At 50.9% G+C, this 21273-nt stretch overlaps 1 protein-coding gene across 2 annotated transcripts in view; it reads right to left on the reverse strand.

Moving 5' to 3' along the window:
* The window catches only part of LRIG1 (leucine rich repeats and immunoglobulin like domains 1), a 124340-nt gene that overhangs the window by 17844 nt on the left and 85223 nt on the right, over nt 1-21273 (reverse strand). Inside the window, exons 4-11 of one of the 2 annotated variants that reach the window (XM_017542756.2) lie at nt 20249-20386; nt 18919-19062; nt 17219-17362; nt 14634-14777; nt 11867-12010; nt 9734-9814; nt 3575-3646; nt 2707-2778 (exon numbers count right to left, since the gene is read on the reverse strand). In XM_017542756.2, coding sequence (XP_017398245.1) covers nt 2707-2778; nt 3575-3646; nt 9734-9814; nt 11867-12010; nt 14634-14777; nt 17219-17362; nt 18919-19062; nt 20249-20386 — 939 coding nt within the window. Of the gene's footprint in view, nt 1-2706; nt 2779-3574; nt 3647-9733; nt 9815-10266; nt 10932-11866; nt 12011-14633; nt 14778-17218; nt 17363-18918; nt 19063-20248; nt 20387-21273 lie in introns of those variants that run through there. The other variant, XM_037743557.1, reaches the window with a different exon arrangement.

Here is a 21273-nt window from a genome sequence, read left to right on the forward strand (position 1 = left end):
AATCCACTCTCCTCATACTCCCTCATCAACCCTGAATGAGTTGCACGTCTTATTAAAATAACTATAAAATAATTTTGGAAAGTGCTTTTCCAAAAACTGAAATAACTTGTCTCAAAGCCATTATAACTGGGATGCTGGCCCATATGGGATCTTAAAATCAGAATTAGATTTTGCATTTTGATTTGATGGGCAAGTAGCATTCTGCTGAGAGCTATCTGGAGGGGCTGACCTACTGCCCCTATTGGAGTTACTGCAGGTGGTGGAAGGGCCTTCACGGCCATCCCTGAGGAAACAGCCAATTCCCGCGCAGCATGTGGGGAGGGCAGCTCCCAGGAGTGCACCCTGCATGGGGGTCAGGCTGGCTGTGCCCAGCAATGGGAGAATTCAGCCTGGATGGAGAACTCTCTGCTGTCAGAAGCACCTCCGGCTGGCTCCCCAGCAAGAGGGCATTTCCATGCGATCAGGCAGAATGGCACAGGCACTGTTCACGAAAACCTAGGAGGACATGCTGGGCCATCCCTGTGCAATGTTAGACCTTTGTGCAGGACACAAGGACATATTCCATTTGAACCACAGGAACAAACTGGGGAAAACAAATTTGACATTTATCCCTGATCTGACACGTGGAAAGAGCTAACTCATATACACACGTCCTGGACTTGTGGGGCTAATGCCTTTGGGGATTTCCTACTTCTTCCACCACGAAACCCACCCCAGAGAGGAGGCCAGACCCAAGGAAAACAGTGGGTACCGAGGGTGGAGACAGCGTGTTCCTAAACGGCAAGTTAGGACCAAGAGGACACATGGGGAAGGCCTGGGGCCAGGCAGGAGCAAGGACTCTGACCCCCAGGTTTTGCAGAGTCCTGAGCCCTTCCTCCACCCCTGAACAGCACAGCCATCGCTCTACCTGGCACTGCCTTCTGCAGCTCCGCCTGCAGCCATCCCACGGCTTCGCTGGCTCACATGGTGCATTTCATGATTCCAACTCAAAGTGTGTTTCTAATCATCACTTGTGGAAATTTACCCAGAGGATGACTAAGTGCATGGTATAACCTGACTTGATCTGGTGGGGAAGAAAACGACCAAGTGGAATTAACCGTTTATCCCATTTGAGGACTGGGCCCAGGGCCAGCCCCAGCGAGGTACGTGCAGCAACTATGGGAAACCCAGGCGGGAGACCGAGGCTGAGCCTCCAGAACTATGCAGAGGCACGCTAGGGGGCCGAGCTTCTGGAAGGGTTCAGTTCCTCCCAACTTCCCAAGGAAAATCTTATCTCCCTCCTCCCTCCTTCTCTCAAAATACCCTCTTCCCATTTAATCAGATCTTTTTCACTCCTGACATCATATCTGAAAGTTTCAAAGACAGAAAAGGTAAAGAATTCCACAGTGAACACTCCTGTGCTCCACTGCTTGTCTTCTACAGCTAACGTTTCATTCCACTTGCTTTACTGCAAGTCCACCTCTGAATCAGCCTTCCATGGTGGTCTAGAATCATCTCCTCCCCTATACTGGAAGGAGAGCCATGGAATCCTTTCTGCATGTTCTGTCTTATCCAGACAGATGGAGGCAGAGCTGAGGCTGGAAGAGGGAAGGCATTGGCCACGGAGCAGCCATCTGCAGAGCCCTGAGCTCCATGAACCCTCCACAGACACCCACTCCGAGATCCAACCATTGCAAGGACAGTAGCTACTCAGCAGGCCTGAGGCTCACAGCATGCTCAATGCCACGGGGCAGGGGCCCAGGCCACCTCCTCTCCTCACTCAGAGCAGTGTCACCCAGCCTGCTTCAGTTATCAGCTACAGGAAATACACCTTGTTTCCCCGCTCCCAGCCTCCCTGCCCCAACTGAGGGTGCATCAGGAGTGGCCTCAGGGAATGGGGATGAGGTCAGGGCACAAAAATGACTGTCCTGTGGCATCTGCCATTCTCTCAGCACTTCTAGGAACCAAAAATTACTCCTTGTGGGAAGTGGTATCATGGCTAGAACTGAGTGGCTACAGAATCAGTTTCATGTTTAGCAAAAAAAAAAAAAGAAAAAGAAAAAAGAAGAAAAAGAAAGGAAACTTGGGTGTTACTACCTGAGGACCTAGACTAGCTCCCCTGCCAGAGAGTAGGATACAGGCAAGCTTTTCTAAACTTGTCACCCAAGAGCCTATGATCAAAGTCCACAGTGGCAGCACCAGCACCTGTGAACCGTGCCCAGGAACCTTGGAAATGGTATGGGCAGACACTGCTGCACCCCTGAGTATCGCAGCCCCTCCAGAGCTCTGCCTTGCTCTTAGCCCACCAGGCTCTGAAGTAGCTCCTCTCAACAGGCCTTCACTGTAAACAAACCCAAAACATGAATAAACTTCCCTGACATAATTAAAGGGGTGATTATCCACTTTATAGAAGAGAGTATATTTCACATTGTCTAGAATAGTGGTTAGCAAACTTCAGCCTGCAGCCCCACTGCCTGCTTCTGTCACTGTGACTTTATGGGCACACAGCCACACCCCACTGCTTATGTATTGTTCACAGCTGCTTTCTGCTGCAGTGACACAATCAAGTAGCCATGACAGAGACCCTGTGGCCCACAAAATCCAAAATATGTACCACGTGGCCTTTTAAGAAGTGAGCATGCAACTGTAAGAAATGCAACTGCAGAAGTTTCTTGCTCTCAAAGTCTCCGCTCACATTAATCAGACCCAGGGAATCCAGATACTTACAGCTCTTTAAGATTCTTCATCTTCACAAAGGCGTCAAACTGGACAGATCTGATCGCATTCCCTCCAAGGTTCCTGAAACAGAACACAAATACTTGTGCAAAGAAACCCTAGGTACACCTGAGGGGTTTTCAGGACAGTCCTGGTTCCACAGATGACCCACAGGGACTAGCCAGACCTGTATCCTAACTACTACAGGTGGCTGCTGTTTCCCAAACAGTGACGCCAGCCCACGAAACCACTCAGGAGCCAAGCCGGCCTTAGGGCACCATCAAAGCTCGGCTGAGGCCTGCTCAGGAAGGCCAAACCTTTTCCAACAGAGTTAGACTCAAACTTGATTCAAAGAAGAAATAAACTAAGAATCATATACAGGAGGCATCCGCCCCAGACGGCAACAGCATGAACGTCTCAGGGGTGACTCTATCCCCTTCCTCCCAGGGTCTCAGAAGCAATCATCACACCAAAATGGTTCAGCCCAGCATCCACTCTGTATTGTTAAGCTGCTTTAATGGAGGCAACAGGCTTGGCCAGGAGGAAGCGCCCTGGTGAAAGAGGCAATGAGTCCAGGGGCCCATGAAGGATCCGGTCGGTGCAGGGGTGAGGCAGCGCAGCAGGACGGGGAAGGGTATTTATCCAAATACCGACTAAATTAACTGGGAGCACACCAACTGGCCATATGTTCTGTAACTGTTCCTGGCATAGGCAACATAAAGGCCAAAGTTGAAGCTGACTTATAATGAGAAGGAAGCAGCTGGTGTTTCCAAATAGCCTGTTTCTCGGTTTACAAAGATGCTATTAAATTGCTAGCAGACGTCCAGGGAGCCGCATTTGGCAGGCCTGTGCCTCAGGGCAGAGCTGGCGAGATACTCACAGGTGCTCCAGGCCTTCCAGCCCCGAGAATGCTCTCTTAGCCACAGACTTGATCTTGTTTCCAAACAGACTCCTGCAGTTTCCAAACATCCAGAAATTGAGGCCAGGGGAGGAGAGAGAAACAAGAAGGGTTGAGAGAAAGAGAAGAAAACACACAATTAAGGTAGTGCTACCTGGTAAGTCTGTCCAGTGAGGGGCGGGTGGAAAGCTGACCTGTTCTGATTACAGGTTTGAGGCGCGCAGGACTTCCCCTTTCTGAAATGAATACTTTTATCTTTATTAGAATTTAATAGTGATGACAGGCTGGAATTGCATGCGCCGTCTAGCCTAAAAAGGCTGCTTGCAGTGTCAGATGGAAATCACCTTGTCCTGCCCAGGCTGTCTCTCTCCAAGGACCACCCAAGGGTGGGTGGTGAAGTTTAGTGATGGCCTTGCAGGAGAGGTGAGACAGGCTATGGGTTTCAGTGAGAGGAAGTGGAGTCCAAAAAGGAAAGACAAATCTTTGGAATCCAAACTGCCTCCCATGACTGGGCATGATGGCTCACGCCTATATAATCTCAGCACTTTGGGAGGCTGAGGCAGGAGGATCACCTGAGCCAGGCAGTTTGAGAACTGGACAACATAAGGTGACACTTTCTCTACAAAACAGTAAAAATTATCTGGATGTGGAGCTGCGTACTGGTAGTCCCAGCTACTTAGAAGGCTAAGGTGGGAGGACTGCTTGAGCCTGGGAACTCAAGGCTGCAGTGAGCCATGACTGTGCCACTACACTCCGGCCCAGGGAACATAGGGGGCGCTGTTGTCTCAAACAAAAAAACCCAAACTAACACCCAGTTCTGAAAAGTGCATTCTGGGGCTAAACTTTCCCAAAAGTGGCAAGAAGAGGACAGGAAAACAGGGATCCATCAAGCTGACTCCATAGCTCTCTCTGCACACAGCCACTGTGAGCTGTGTACTTGCCTATGAGATGGACACCTCAGGCCCTGCAGGAGATGCCCCATCTGGCTCTTAAGCCAGACCCCTGACTATATGTGACGTCAGTGGGCCAACCTCCAAGGTTATTGCTAGTGCCTGTCCCCTTGCTGGACTGCCTGCCCATGACAAGAGGTTCCTGCCTCCAGGCAACTCTGATCCCAGCCTTAGCATTAACTGTTGAGAGTTTTCCCAGAAGCCAAAGTCTGCACCCCTGCAGAACACAAGGAAAAAATGAGCACCTCCTCCACCAGACTGTGTGATCTAAAGGGAAGCTGGTCTCTCTACAGGAGCGCCCCTAGGGTGGACACTGGGAATGAAGAAAATCATGTTTTCCCCTCCCTGTTATCATGTCCTCTCATGAGAACCCACCAAAGGCATTCCCTCTAATCCAGATGGCACAGGAGACCACCAGGGAACAACTGAAGGCAATGCTGACCATCAGCTTCGTCAACTTGTCAACCTTGAGGTCCACAGGATCTAATGGGCTTGCTAAGAACACTGACTGCCAGGAGCCAACTCATGGGGATTCTCAGCATCAACAGGTCTGTCCAAGGCAACTGGGTGCAGACGGGCAGGAGAGGAAGCCCCTGGAGAAAGCCTATCTGGCCCTGCACCCTACTGGGAAGGGGATTCCTGGCCCAGGATTTCACCTAGCATCGGGGAAGAGACTGGACTACAGGCTAGCTCCATCTTCAACCTGCATTAAGACTGGGACCCGTAAGAGAAGACGAGAAGCCCCAGCCCCTTTCCAAAAGGAAGAAAAGAAAGGAAATATAAGCCCTGAAGGAAACCAAAGATGGCAAGGCAGCCTGGGACCTGCCCAGCACACGGGCCCCTGCTTCATCGTAACTGCAACAGGCCTCCTGGAAACACAGGCCCACAGCAGAGCCAGAGGCAGGCACCACCAACCCGTGTGGCCACCTTCCGGGGCAACCACTCCAAAGGGGCTGCCTGATCCTCCGTTTCATCAGAAACAGGCTCCCTTCCTGGGGGCCTCCATTCAGGCCGACCCCAGCGCTAACTTGAGCTCAGCCCTCAGACAAAGCAAGCTCTGTTTCCTGCCTCCGGAGGATGATGGGGCAAATGGGCCAGAGACCCTCTGCCTTTTCTTTCTCTCTGAGGCCGTATGCATGGATGTGAAAACAATCATATTCTAAAGCGTTTCCACAACCTCTCTCAGTCTAAAACATTTATTTTAAAACAAATAAACCAAATGCACAGAAAACCCAGTGGCCATGCTAACTTAGGCTCTTTAACCACAAATCTCGCCAGCAAATAACGGCTCATGAGGCACTGCAACCCTGAGCACTTCAGAGAGCACTGCCAACTTCTACACTTACTCAGCTCCCCCGGCCCAGGCACTGTGTGCCCCAGGTCCCAGTAAAAACGCATTGAACTGTTTAGTGAAATCTCCTGTAAACGAGATCCAGGAAAAAGCTGTGCTTTATTTCATCCATTAAGTATTAGTCACATTGACCTGTTTACAATGAGGGCAGGCTGTTATTTTTAATGGTGACAATAGCAATAAAACAAATTCTCAAATTCTCAATTATGCAGGAACTAATCATCCTGTTGGTGGATTAAGCAGGGTCCTTACCTTCCCCCAGCAGACATCTGGGGCTGGGGCGGGGAGCTGCAGTCAGCAGACAGGGACGGCTCTAATAAAAGGCTGCTGTGAGAAGAAAGGGGAGGAGGACTGCGGGCTGGGAGGACACTATTTCTGTCCCAGAGAAGGAACAGCTGGCCGGACCTCCCCAGCACCAACGCAAAGCAGAAAGCGAGCTGCGGGGGTCACCTGTCAAACCTTCTATCCATCTCCTGGCCAACCCAGCCAACAGCTCCAAAGACCTGGTTAGCGTCTGCCAAAGCAAGTGGCAGGTACCGGGGGCAGTGCTCAGTACCTTGTACTCATGTCCTTGAGAGTAGCCGTGGCATGTGCACCAGCCTCCTCCCTCACCCACACACACACACACGAGTTCCACTGCAGGCCCGGCATACCCCATGGGCAGGGATAGAGGCTTCGCTCACATCAGCTCTGCAAGTTTCCCCAAACATGCCCCTTCCCATGTGCCCTGTGTGGGACTTGGCCCCTCCCTCCGAGGAATGCCATGGAGCCAGCTGGAATCACGGGGCAGATACTTGCATACCCAGGTCACTAACTGCTCCTCTCTGCCTGTAATTTGGGATCCAGAAATTCTCCCTTCCCTCCCGCATACTGACTCTGTGCCACTATGCAGGCCCCAGCTGGGGAACCGCACAACCATTTGGAAAAAGGTCCTGGGGTGAGTCTACAGAAGAATCCCAGACAAGCTAGGAAGAAAGGCATGTGCTGGGGTCTGGGAACATTCTCGCCCTGCTGGGAAGCTCCAGTGTGAGGAAGTCTCCAACACGGCTGTTCAACAGCTGGAAAAATTAAGGGCAGGTCAGCATCCACCCCAAATTCACAGAGAGGCCATTTATGGCTCTGCTGCTCACATCTTCTTTTCTTGGAAAACATTTTAATTTAGGTCTGACCTCTGGCATGGTGGAAAGGACCCAAGGTCTTTGAGTAACTCAGCAAAGACAGGGGTCTCTACCTTCCCATCCTAGGGCAGGCCCTGAACACTAGCCCCTCGAGCTCTCCAAAGGCAAACTCACACCAGATAAAGGGGCTCACAGCACTGGCTGCGCTCCCCACAGGACAGATCAACTGCTCTAGAGCGGCAGTTCATCTCCGTGCTAACATGCACCCCACTTCTCAGTGGATCCCAACAGGCCAGACCGGGCCACTCCCATGGAGCAACACGGTGCTGTCTGTGGTCACTCCTCTTAGCCACGGCCACAGCACAACTTTCCTGCCAACGTTCTGACTAGATGGGTAAGGAGGGGACTAACGAGGCACTGGGTTCTTCCTCTGTCCCTCCCTTCATTCAACAAACATCGACTCAACACCTGTGATATGCCAAACACAGCAGTTAAGTAACCCTGTGTACCAGGATCACATGGGAAGCATTTACTTCTCCGGTTCCCTTTTACTGTGGAAATCTGCACATACCATGCTAGGCAGACGGAGTAGTATCCTGAACCCTAAGTGCCCATCACATAGCTACAACCCTCCTCTGGTTAAGCCAGTCTCACCTCATCTCTCTCTAGCCACTGCCCATTCTTAAACTCAGCAGGAGTTTATGGAATCCAAATCATAGGCATCATACCATTTTCTTTCTTTATCCAAGAAGACAAGGATTCGTTTTTTTTCTTTTGCAACATAACCATGATAGCATCACATGTAAGTAAGAGACTGCATATATTTAATCGTATTAAGGATTTCTTGTTTATTTTTTGTCCCAGCTTCCCCAACTGGATGCATGTCTTTCTCTCTTGCCCTTTTTTCAAAGATACACAGAGTCTTCAGCCCCAAGATGCTGACTCAGTGGCTGGGTGGGATGAGGCCTGGATTTTAACAAGTTCCCAGGAGTCTCAGGGCCAGCTCCGTGTGGAGCCCACCACATTACGTATGTGAGTGAGGAAAACAAGGGCTCGGGCTGACCTCTTGGGGCTCAGGTGGAAATGCTGAGCCTGGTCTAGCAGGTGGACAAAGGAGAAAGGACCAGGGCAGAGAGGGCGGGCACTCAGGAAGGCCGCAGTGGACACATTTAGCACTGGAACCCAGGGGACCCAGGGCCAGGCGCACCCCACAGGCCCTGCTTTCTGTAGTGAGACAGAGCCTCCTAGAAGCCATAACACCCAGGAAACGGCTCCAGGTTCCTCTGGAGGGACACACCCCAGTGGAACCTGGCAGTGCTACCCACTCCCCACCCTCACCCTTCAGTCAGTTAAGGCCAAGGCCAGGGAGGCTTATGCCAAGGGGCAGCCCTCGTGCTGAACACCTTAGCAGCCCCATCCCAGGCCTGGAGCTCCTCTTGCTAAGACCAGGCCACTGCCCCACCCCACTTGATACTTCTGGCTCTTCCCAGGTTTGCCCCGTAAGGGATAAAAAGGGGCCATGTACTACAGGTTAAAGGCTGGGGAAAATGAGCATTGTCTGAGGGACAACAAGGACAAGAAACACTGACAAGCATCTCCGAAATGCTGCTGGAGTACAGGATGCTCAAGAAGAAATAGCTTCCTCAGACAGCCAAAAGAGCTTATTCCCAATCAGACCCTCGAATATCAAAGGTGCAAAAAGCCACACTTTTCAGAACAAATCAGAAGCATCTACCATACAGAAAGACTCTCCGTACCACAGGCTCTCCTCAATCCTCAACCTCCACTAGGGCTTTCCAAATATTTATTTTACACTCGCACTCTGCTGAGCTCCCCGTCACTGGGGACCATCCCCTCTGTCTCGCCCTCCCCTTCAAGCCTTCCCTCCCAGCTTCCAGTAAACAGTAATAATTACTCAGCCCTCCCTCCCACCCCCACTGCAGGGTCCTTGGATGGCATCTACAGAAAGTGCTGGTGACATGCAAAGTAAACAGGGTGGGCCGGCAGGGAGGGAATGTGGGCTTTGGAGCCAAACCAGCAAATCCGGATCCTGCCACTTGCCAGCCGTGTAGTTTTGGGCAAAATCCCGTCACTTCTCTTTCCTCAGGTATAAAAAGGTTGCCTAACAAAGACTACCCTCACAAGATCATTAGATATAACACACACGTGCTTGGCAGATTAACTGGCAAAACCTAGGAGCTAGGAAAAATGAAAAAGACCCCAAACCATACATTCAAAATAGCTGCTACTGTGACCCTTGGAGATGCTGTTTCCATTTGAGATGATGGTTAATGACGAAAGTCCTGACAGGAGCCCCACGGCCCTCACAGCTTACTGAGCTTTACACCACTCCCATAATTCCAAGAAACTAAGTAACAGGGCAAGACTCCTTTGTACAAAGAGCAACGACAAATCCAGCAGTTTTCAAGTGAGTTGTGAGTGAAGCCCAAGAGAAGCTCCACCAGGCCACCAAACGCCAGGTCGTCAGTCCCCAAGAACCCAAGCCCCGTGTCAGCAAGGAGACCCCCGGCCAGCGAGGAGTGGGGCATCCCCCGCTCTCTTCTTCCGACTCTTCTCCCCAAACAAAAGCAGCTCAGCGTGGAGCCAGCTCTCTTCCACCTGGGCCCAGAGCAGAGAGGCGTGGGGGGCATCACAGAAATGTCTCCCACACAAGTGTCTTCCCACGCATTCGCTGGCAGAGCTCCATGCTGCGGATACTCACAGCTTGCTGAGGCTGTCGAGCCCTGAGAAGGCGCCACTCGTGTCCTCTATTGTGCCTGAAATCTCGTTATGGTCCAGATCCCTGGGGAGAGGACAGAAAGCAGCTCACCGTCCAGTCTGATCATGAAGGGAAAGCAAACTCCCACCCAGCCTGCTGCTCAGAAGCTGAAGTCCCCTGGGTGCACCCTGGAGGCACAGTCTAGATGTAGGGTGGAGAAACAGAGGGAAACGCTGTTTCTCAGCCTTCCAACCAAGATGACACATGCCTCAGGCAAGAAGCTTCCCTGGGCTCCACCTGCTGCCTGCCTGTCTGCGGAGGCCACGCTCCAGGTAAGGGAGGTGGTACAGACAGCCTGGTTTGTACTCTGCCCCCAGAGAGCGGATACCTGGCCCTGGCAGTTGAGTATCAGCCCAAAAGCTTCCTTAAGGCTCCCCGTCTGCCCTCATACCAACCAGAGTCCCCTTTCTGGACGTGACTGAGAAACTGCAGAAAGCACATGGAAGAAAGAAACCCGGCACAGGGCCCTTCCGTGCCAGCCAGTGGGTCCGGAGCCCAGAGTCCATCTCCTCCCAAGGCCTGCAGTGCGCTGACTCTGAGCCAGGGAGGACATCTGGGTGCTGAGTCAGACTTGTGACCCATTCGCCAGGATCGGAGGAATGAGGCCAACTCCTCAGCCCAGGCCCCTCCAACAATGCAAATCCCATGGCCGATGACTCAATGGCCTCCCAGCTTCCAGGAGTAGGTCACAGTACCCAGGCGAGACATCACACCTGGCGACCAGACCCCAACCCTGCACACGTTCTTCCCTCTCCAACTTTCCATGAGGTCCTTGGTTCTTAAACTTCCACCTCCTGAGCCCTTGCAGACACAAGCCAGTGATAGAAAAGGAGCTCTTGGCTCCTGTGAGAAGCTGCAGCAGGAATCAAGGCTGCCAGCAGGAAGGGCAGCTCTGGCTGAAGAGTGAAATGCTGGCGGTGACCTTTCTTTTACAGCAGGAAGCTCAGAGAGTAGAGATTCTGCTGCTGGAAGGGACTTGTCCTCTCAGTGGGTTCCCTCCTCTCATCTGCATACTCAAAAAAACCAGGGACCCAGGGCTGTGGCTTTGTGTGCCTGTCTCCCTGCTCCTAGCCCTGGCTGCCAAAACTTTTCTCTCCTTTCTGGCCCACTCGGTTTGAATGTTCCCAGCCTGTTATTCAGGCCTTGAATGGGCTTACAGGCTGATCTGGCCTGAATAGCTTGGCTCCAGCCTCTTTCACACTCCCCAGCAATGGCTCCACATTAAAGCTGGCTCTGCCAGGTGCAAGTGCAAAGGCTCCCTCCCTGTCACACTGGAACAGACCCCTCTCTGTGCAGTGGATTATGCCTAGGAAGAAGACCCTAGAACCTGCCATCACTGTCCTCTGAAAACCATATACCCCTCTCTGGGGGTTTTATGCTGATAGCTGTTTGGAAGTTCTATGAAGCCAACCATGGAAAAGTTTTATACAAGTCTCAGAAAAGCATCCTGCAGCCACTTTTGCCAATCGTCTAATTAGGGACTTCAAGGGAAACAGCACTATCACCTCCACTTTGGTAACTGACCCCTGATGAGGTGCAAGGAGAGACACAGGATTCCCCAAGTGCTGCTTCTGGAAAGGACGCATCTTGGTACAGGTTATGCTGAAGAAGTTAAATGCTAGGACGAGAGACACACTGCAGCATTCCCATGGTTTAGAGAAAAAATATTCAGGACTTAAAAATGGAAGTTGCAAATGAAGACTCAAGACGGGAAAGACTGACCCCACGGCTACCTAACTGGAGGCTGCAACAGGCACCCAGCGTGGGGAAGCTTTTCCCAACGCCAGGAGCCAGCATCCCGTCCAGTGCAACGTGGGCATCACTGCTTGAGAACAACTACTTAGACACCATCCCTCTCTAGGCACCATCCTGGGGGAATGAGAAATATTTCTGCTTAACCAGTTATCTTTCAGTTGATTACACAGAAGTCCGAGACTCTGCACACAGAGCAAGCCAGCTTGGGATCCAATTCTGACTGGAAGCCAACGCAAATGGAGGTCAGCTAAACAGTTGGTTTGCTCTATTCTGCTCTCCCTACCGGGGACCCCTTCATCCTGTCAGTAGTGGGAGACATACAAGACTCGCAGGCTCTTGAGTCCCTTGAAGGCGCCCTCCGCAATGTGGCTGATGGAATTATGGCTGAGGCGCAGGACACTCAGGCTGCTCAGCTCAGCCAGGCTCTCCTCGTCCAGCCGTGTCAGGTTGTTGAAGGACAGGACCCTGCAGAAAGGGAGAGCAGCAATGTCACCATCTAGCATGGCTGTCCCCAACCCCACCCTGCTGGAAATCAGGCCATAGCGGCTGGGTTTCAGTGGGAAATGACACACATGCATATGCACACGCACACACACGTATACACAGAATCCTAGGGGGTAAACAAGTGCCCATGCAGCTAGAAACTCATCAGTGCCCAACACACTAGTCTGACTCCTAGAATGGATGAGTAGGTCACAGGGGCCGGGGTGGCTGTGAATCTGTGAAGACTACACACAAGGTCATGACACTACAAGAACTCTCAAGCTCTAGTGCCTTCATGCTGCTGTCCGAGGCTACTCCTGATTCAGGCTACCAAAGACCTCTGATGGCAGAAGCCTGGGATTCTGGACATGGCTCAGCAGCAAGCCAGAGAGCCCCAGTCACACTCCCTGCAATGGCCAGCAGAGGGCACCACTAGCCCCTGCCTGGGACGGCCACACCTGTGCCTCATGCCTTAGCTGGTCAACTCCCCCTGGGTGGGAGGCTACTGCCCAGGCCTCCCTGCCCCCATCCATGTGGGCCTCAGAACAGGATCCCTACTGCAGGCAGTAAAACCATATGCTTTGCCCGAGCCTCAGAATCAAAGCTTCCTCCCAGCACTCCTGCACCTCTGAGATGGTTATGTGACATATTGGTCATCCATCGTTGAAAAATGAAAAACTGGGGCTGGGACAGGAAACAAGCAAGTGAATTCAAAGAAGATTAATGGGTTCTTAAAGACTGCAAGGAGCAGCATTCCTTCCCTCCTGGACAAATAAGTCAGGCTGTCTGTCAGTTGCACAGACCTGGCAGGAGATAAAATCATATCCTCACCTGCAATTAAATAATTTAGCTTAAAGGAGGGGTGGGAAACATACGCTGGGAAGCAATCCCAAATCTGGCTCTGAGTCTACCTGGATATGGCACAAACTGCTAGGACTGTTCAAGCGCACTTCTGTGACCTTTGCTGCCCCTTCTAGGGGCCACAGAAGAGGGCTTCATGCCTCCCACCAGCCAGAGAGGGGATCCCACACCCCACAGAAGAGAGCATGCCTTTAACTGGGGCTGCCACACTGGTAAGTCAGAATACGGCTCCCAACTTTAGGAACTGGACTGGCTCAGGCTTGGGGGACTTAAAAGACCTCTCTTGCTTCCCACAGCTCCCAGCCCTGACCAACAAAACCCGGAAGTTCCCTGGTGGGGTCACAGCCTGAGTACAGAGCCTGAAAGGAGCCATCCAGCACCACATGGGATGTGCAACTGCAGTGCCCTAAACCACAGACGCTGAACCCAAAGGGTTAACACAGAATCCAAGGAAAGTGAGGAAAGAGGCAGGACCACTGTGTTTTGCATCAGATAATGATGGATTCACTAAAATATGAACTCCAAGTCCATGCGTGTGTGCGTGCGTGTCGGCGGTGGGGGGGGGGTGTGGAAAGAGGAGGAGGGAGGGAAGGATGGGGAGAGAGAGAGAACACAGAAGACCAGACACAAACACCAGCTGCAAGAATCCACATTAGATTCACACATCCCCTTGAGTATGCCCAGTGAGGTCGAGAGAGAGAGACAGGACAGACTGACACTTGGCACTCTTAACAATCAATCATTCACTTCAGTGGGTGAATCTTTTTCCTACGGCCAGGCCTAGAAAAGGAAGAACAAAACAAAAAAGAGAAAGCCGACCCAACTCTTGTGAAAAATAAAGAAACCTTGTGGACTAAAGTGGAGCATATCAAACGGAAAGGACAGTGAAAACACAAACCAGGTGTTTATGAAGATGTTCTCTGAGTCCTTAGGAGTGCTACCTTCACTGTCAATAACCCCATCCTGATGTGAGGCGGTGGCTAGGGCCACTGCCCCTCCATACCCAGGGGACAGTCTGCCATTACTAATCTCAGAACTATGGGCAAGACAAGCTCAGTTCTCAGTCTCAACCTGGGAGCACTGTCTGGGAATCTCCAAAAGGACCTTCCTCCAAGAGGAAGATGCATCTCTGAACCAAGCACGCACACATGACTGCACGGTAGCCTCTGCTATCAGGGCACTGCGGTGTAACATACAGAAAGGGAAGGGGCCAAGAGCCTGGGCCACTTGTCTACTGCAAAGGTGGTGGCAACTCCTAGGAAGCAAATTCTTCCAGTCACTGTGTCACCGTCTCGGCTTTGCTGACTTACTCAAAGTTGCCTGTGTTTGTGCCCAAATGACTCCCTCGCTGAAGAAGCGCATGCTAGTCACTCTCAGAATGGCTCCTGTGAGCACTCTGCTGTAGCTCCCCTTCCCCAGGAACTTTCTACCCCTGGAACTGTCTCCAAGCCCAGCAGGGCCTTGGAGGCTGAGGCTCTCTGCAGGGACCTAGATGCTACTCCTGGAGCCCCTGCTAATCCAAATGCAGAGGAAGTGGAGAGGAGATCAGGAAGGGACTTGGGCTCAAATTGCTGAGGGTCCTACTCTGGGCCTGGCTGGTTTGTGGACAGGGCTACGCTACTGGCCTCCCTGTCTCTGAGCCCTCCCCAAGGCCACTGTGTGGTGGAATGAACCAGACCTAGCACTTTCATCTCCAAGCAGTGTCTAAAAAACACTGTCACAGCCCAAAGCTGAGGACACTTACAACTCATGCAGCTTCTGGCAGAAGCTCCAGCCCTTGCGGTGAATGCGAGCGATGAAGTTGTTGCTGAGGTGGAGGTGCTGCAGGGCCGTGAGGCCGTAGAGCGAGCCGCTGTTCACTTCCACCAGGCTGTTGTACTCCAGATGCCTGCAACGACAGCAGCGCGCATGATGAGGAGGGGCTTTCACTCCTTCCCTGGACAGACGGCAAACGAACGGCCATGCCACACCAGACACTTGGTCACACCCAGGCTAGAACAGTGCACGAGAGAACCGTGGAGTCCACTCGCACACATGCATGGGAGTGGGGCTGGGAGAAGACAGGCGTGTCAAATCGGTGAGGGCACACATGCCAAAGCTGACTCAGAATGTTCAGCAGGCAAAAGGGAGCTTCCTACAAGTGACATTTTTGGCTGAGTAAAAGTGAACCAGGGACGGGTGTGGTGGCTCATGCCTGTAATCCCAGTACTTGGGGAGGCCAAGGCGCGAGGATCACTTGAGCTCAGGAGTTTGACACCAGCATGGGCAATACAGCAAAACCCCATCGCGACCAAAAGCAAAACAAAAAGTGACCCAGACAAACAAACAGGCATGAGAGTTCCAGGCAAGGGCAAAGCCCACTAAAGGAACTGGAAAGGAGAGAAAATAGGAGGCGGCTCTTATTAGCACTCCCATCTTACACGAGAGGAACATGCCGCTCAGAGAAGCCAGGTAACCTGTCTAAGACTTCACACAGCTTAGCCGGTAGGGGAGGGACCAGAATTAATTCAAGCCCAGGTCTGGCTACCAAAGTCTGGACTCTGCCACTGTGCTAGGAGACTCGCTTTAGTTCTCGTGTCAGACTACCTAGATTTAAATCCTAATTTTGCAGCTTGCTGGCTGAATAAACCTGCAGATCTGTAACATGGAGACATTCAGGAGCACTGACTCCATGGGGTCACTATAAGAAGGAAACAAGGGGACATCAGGATTTACTGCACTGCTGGCCTGAACTCTCAAGCCCAGTGTGTGAGCATGTAGCACCCCACTTTCTGACACAGCATGTGCTAGGAAGGACAGTGTGAGCCCAGGTGATCGCCTCTTCAACAAAAGTCCCTAACTCAAATTTTGTTCCGTGTTCAGTATTACAAGGGCTTTGGGTAACCAAGTTTTGCGTTTTTCCATCTTTCTCTCTGCCACTGCTCAAAAGGTAAGTACTTAATGTATAAATAACCTCTGATGCAGCTCATCAGTCTCAATTTGTATAAATTTGTTCAACATAAAAACCAAATGGTAGGTGCTAACCCCATTTTCCTCTGAGAATTATCTTTAAACTTCAGCTCACCCAGCCCATAACCACCTTGGATTTCCAAGTCCAAAATGACATGTTTAAGGAGGTCAAGTGAAAACTCTTTTGAATATGTAAAACTGAGGGTGGAGCATGAGTAGAGCAAGAAGCCTAGCGGCAGAAAACATCCTCACTGTTCACAGGGTAGGGAGGGCTGGTCATGCAGAGACACTGCTCAGAGTGACACAACACAGTACGGGGATGGACCTGGGCCTAGTTGGCTTCCACTGCCAAGAAAACCAGTAAAGGACATACAAGTCATGATACAATGTGCCCAGACTAGAAGGGAGAAGGGGCAGTCATGAGCAAGTTATATCACTGACTCTAAAGCAGGAAATCACAAGTGGATAAGTAAAGACAGTCGTGTCAGTATATTAACTTCGAAGGAACAACCAGCAAAGCTAAAAGCAGAAAAACCAAAAAGAGAAAGGCTTAGAAGTATCTGCCTCCTGGGAGAAGAACTGGGAAGAACACTGGGGTGAAGAGAGAATGAGGGGGTGGCAGTGACGGCTTTTCTTTACTATCTGATTTTATTTAACTATGCAGATGCATTACTTTTGATTAAAAATAAATGTTAATGTTTAAAAAGCCTTTCCTGTATGCTGCCCTGCTGTTTCACATGACTGCGCAGGCAAGCCCGTTCTGCTGTTGTACACATCTGGCCGAAGAGACTGCTTCCTTGATAAAAGTTGAACATCTGCACCCAGGATCTTGATTAGCTCACAAAACAGAAATAAATCTCCTAGGATGAGCTCTACATTTCTGGCCCACCTGCACCTCAAGAAAGACTGTCAAACTCAGATGGGGAGACATGGGACTTCCTGTGATGTGGGAGTGGAGAGGATGTGAGGAGGGGTCTGTTCTGCAGTCCCACGTCCACCGAGGAAGCAGGGGTGGGGGTAGTGGATGCAGGCTGTGGGGAGCAGGCCCGGCAAAATGGCCCCCTACTCCATCTCCATTAACCAACTTACCTAACTCAATCCGCTGAAACTTCCCCCAATGGGACTTCAGTGGATTTCCTGATCTGCTCGGAAAAGAACCCTCAGATCTGGCCCAGTCCCCAAGACACTGAGTTGGGCCCAGGTGAAGTAACAAAGGGGACAGGGCTGGGTCTAGCTGAAGTCTTGAAGGATCCTTCACGGGAGGGGCTGGGCACTGGTGCCCCGCTCCACACCTAGTGCTCAGCTGAATGCTTACACACATACATGGTGCATAGGTCACATAGCAATCCTTAGCAACACCAGGAGCCCGGTTATACTTACAGCACATGCATCTTGGACAATCCCCAGAAGGCCCCGTCTGTCAGTTTGCTGATGTTGTTTCGCTGAAGCTTCAGCACCTCCAAGCTGTTGAGCCCCTGGAACGTGAGGCCCTCTATCAGCCGAATCCGATTCCGATTGAGGTCCCTAAGAGATGAAGCCAGCAGGGTCAGAGTGTCTTATGTGCATATCACACCCGCAACCACTGCCAGGCAGTCCTAGCTGAGTTTCCAAGCCAGAGGGGCAATCCCAGCGCAGGGATCCCTGGGAAGCCAGGACATGTAGGAGAGCCCACTGTGTGTCTCGGCTGCCATGCCGGCACTGACGCTGCCACTTGACCACAGCTAGTACAGGAAAGAGGGGTGGGGCCCAGCTCTCCATGGCCAACTCCGAGGCTGGGCCCACGGATATCCAGAAGAGAACGTCCGTCTCTTCCCCCAGTAGCACCAGTGCCATTTGTGACTGCAGCGAGGAGGTGGGTATGACTCAAGGGGTGAACGTCTTATGTGAGGTGTCTCTGAGCTCAGCAACAGAAATCCAGACCACATGCCTCAACCCAGGAAACACCAAACCACTGAGTATCAAATGGCAACACTTTCCACTGGGGGCAATTCATAGCATTTCTACTATGGAGAAAAGTTCCTGCACGTGGGGGTGGGGGGGATGGGGGAGACACACGCACAAGGCATATATGTTTGGCCTCTAGCCCCAGTATGACAAAGCCTCAGTCAACCAAAAGATGTCAGGAATCTGGGTGGGCCAGATCCATTAGCAGCCCTGCGGGAAGGGGAGGCAGAACAGCCAGAAAGACCTTGGTTTTCCCCAAATACTTTTGCAGTGTCTCATGACGCTGCCCCACACACGATCTTCTCGGGAATCACTGAGACCTCTGCCACACACTGAAAAGGGCAAACTCTAGGACTCACCACCCAGGAAAGGTGAAACCCAGGCAGCCTGAGAGCTGGGCATACCTCGTCTTGCCACCAACCTGGCCCTCGACAATTACTTTGTTTTGTTGAAACAAAATTTCCAATACTGTCTTATTTTCCTGAAATACACTCTTCTGCCAAAAAGAGGGCACAGAAAAAAAAAAAAACCCCAGGGAGAAAAAGAGTCCTTCGTCAAGCTCTGGTTAACAGTGCTTTTCCTGAGTCTAAAACTCTGCCTTCTAGAAGGGTACTCAGGCTTCCATCAATAAACAATCAAATTGTTTAAAAAAATAAATCAACTACCTTGTAAGATTTAAGAGATGAAGACAAAGGCCTTTTGCTTACTAACTCTGGCTACACTAACTTCCTCTCAAACTGTTCAAGAAGTGTCGGACACCACCATGTCCAAGGTACAGATTTTATTGTTATCTTTTTAAAATACATGAAAATGTCAAAGATAAATAAGAATCCAAACCCACAGAGCCTCAGCAATAGCCAGCATCAGCTAGGCAGCAGGATTCCTGATTCCATTTTGGAAAACATCAGGGAAGACAAGCGAACTCAGTGGATCTCTTTCTCAGCAAGCTGAGGCAGCCACAGCACCAGACCCAGCTCCGCATTTGCTTTTATGAGGTGCTGCCGTTAATGGCAGTTTACAGTGAGCTTTACCAAAGGGAGCAAGGAAAGGGTCGCGTTTGGTACAAGGTCCTTGGGGAAATCTGGCCTCCATAAAGTTTGGCTAGCCTTAATTAAAGTATATGTTTCTGTACTCACAGTTGTGTCAGCCTGGGTAGCTTGAACGCTCTTACAGGAAGCTGGGTGATCCTGTTTTTGCTCAGGCGAAGAGTTAGCAGCGACCGTGACAGACCATCAAATGCTCCCAACTCCAGGGTGCCAATCCGATTGCCAGCCAGGTTGCTGGAATGATTCAGGAGAGAAAAGGTGGTGGATGGTTAAAGGCCTTCCTCAGTTGGGAAGATCACTGGGTCTAAGTTGGGAAGATCAATTAAGACACCAGAGGGACAGGCTTCCAGTGACATGTTCTCAGCCACAGGCTTTGGATGGGGAGCCAGAGAGAAGCAGGTGTTAGGACTGTGCACCTAAGGCCTGAAGGCAAGGCCTGTTTTGCAGAAAGCAAAGTGGTATCAGGTGGACACCTTTTAAGAGCCCATATTGGAGGCTTCACAAAGGCCAAGGCCTCTGGTCCCCAACTCTGGCACCTTGATGCAGCCTAAGAAAGAAATCACTCCTTGCCTTGCGGGCTTTACTTGGAAAATCCATGTGCCAAACGTCACTCTCCCTGAAAAGATGGGTCACAATGACCCCTAAACTAGCCTTGCAAATGGTTTCCAGAGTTACTTTGGAAGAGTAATGACACAGGAAAAGAAAACTCACCTGGAATTTAAAAACGTCTCTTTAGCCCAGGGTTTCAAATTCTTCCCCAGGGCAATACTTTTCCTACCAACAAGAAGTTGATTAAGTAGGTTTTAACTTTTTTCCTTCCTGTCTACCACCTATTGTGTGTGAGACAGGACATTAACATGGGTAAAAGAGAAACAGACAAATCTAAAAGGTGCCGAAAACCCACAAAACAGAGTAACTGCCCTCTCCAAATAAACCCAGTGACTTGTTTTAACAGCTCATGATACTAGGAAGATAAGCACTGATAAGTTAAGCCTGGTCAAACAGACTTCCAATAAGAATCCTCTAACCATCCTCCCCGAATCTTCTCTGGAAGCTCTTGTGAGAGGCAGCCAAGGAAATGGAAAAGAAAGCAGTCTTCGTGGTCAAGATTGACCTGTACTTGAGACCCAGACTCTCGTCTGGGAGTGCTGAGTTCCCTGGACAGGCTAAGTAGCCTCTCTCTGCCTCTGTCCCTCATCTGTCTGTAATGTCAGGATAATGCTGCAGGGTATGGATGTGCTCTACACACAGACCCCATCCCCACCCTGCTCAGGGAAGGTCTGCACCATCCCCACTGACAGCCCAGCCATGACTGAGAAGGGAAGGAAGCATCTCTCCTGTGTCCAGAACTGGGTGCTGGGGAAGCTGACCTGGCTGGACACAAAGCACCAGCCACAGGTGGCAGAACAGAGGCACTTACAGCTCCTTTATAGGCGGTCCATGTGGAAAGCAGGTGTTCCGGACTTCCGTGATGTTGTTTGAACTCAGATCCAACACTTCTAAGGAAACGTAGGCCTTTAGCACGCTCCCCTCCACACTGCGAATCTTATTGTGCTGCCTGAAACACACCAAGGGAGGTGACTGGAGCATTTCTTTCTGCAAAGTAACTACAAGAAACTAGTATTCCTTGCCCCTCCCTGCCCCCTGTGACTTGCAGTTTTTTTTAGACGCCTTTTTTTTTTTTTTTCCTAGTTGTTTTGCTCTTTCATAGAACTATAATGCAGTGACACTCTTAAAAATGAGCTCTCTTGTTTCTCTTGCCATCAAGTTATCACCTACTGGTCAGGTGCTACAGAGAATACTGGATTTTCAATCTGGGACAAGTCTGTCGAAGTTCCGTCCCTAGGCTGCCCTCTCCAAGGGCAACAACACAACAGTGACGCTGAAGACCATGTGAGACCAGCATGACCTGACCAGAATCTACGGATGTGCTCACCATAAAGCATGTGCCCTGTGTAGCCAGACAGCTCCCAGTCCCACTCACCCATCATCTTCAGACCTAGTCCAGCCTCACCACTTACGAGAGCCAGAGCACCACAGCCCAGAGTTCACGTCAACCCAGTTTAACACGTCATTACACACCTCGCATTTTACCAACACCTGCCATAAACCAGGTATAGAGAGAGACACAGAGGATTTAAACCAAAAATTTTAAAAAAAGGATTACAACAAAATCCTGACAATCTAAAAAGGGAAAGAGGAGCTCACTGCTGGGTCTAATTGGAATCAAATCCCCTGAACCTCCTGACTCTACCATTAATATTAAGCATTGTGCCTCAGTTTTCTCTTCTGGAAGATGGGTCTATAACCCAACACTTCAGGGATGGGGACGATCCAGCCTGAAACCACACAAAGTATGTGACAGATGTGAAGGTAAACGTTCAGTGGTCACCACCTCCCAAGAGAGGGATGTTGCACCATGATTTGTGCGTACTTTTTTTTTTT

Source organism: Cebus imitator, unplaced genomic scaffold (genome assembly GCF_001604975.1).
Source record: "Cebus imitator isolate Cc_AM_T3 unplaced genomic scaffold, Cebus_imitator-1.0 Scaffold147, whole genome shotgun sequence".
NCBI classification, from domain to species: Eukaryota; Metazoa; Chordata; class Mammalia; order Primates; family Cebidae; genus Cebus; species Cebus imitator.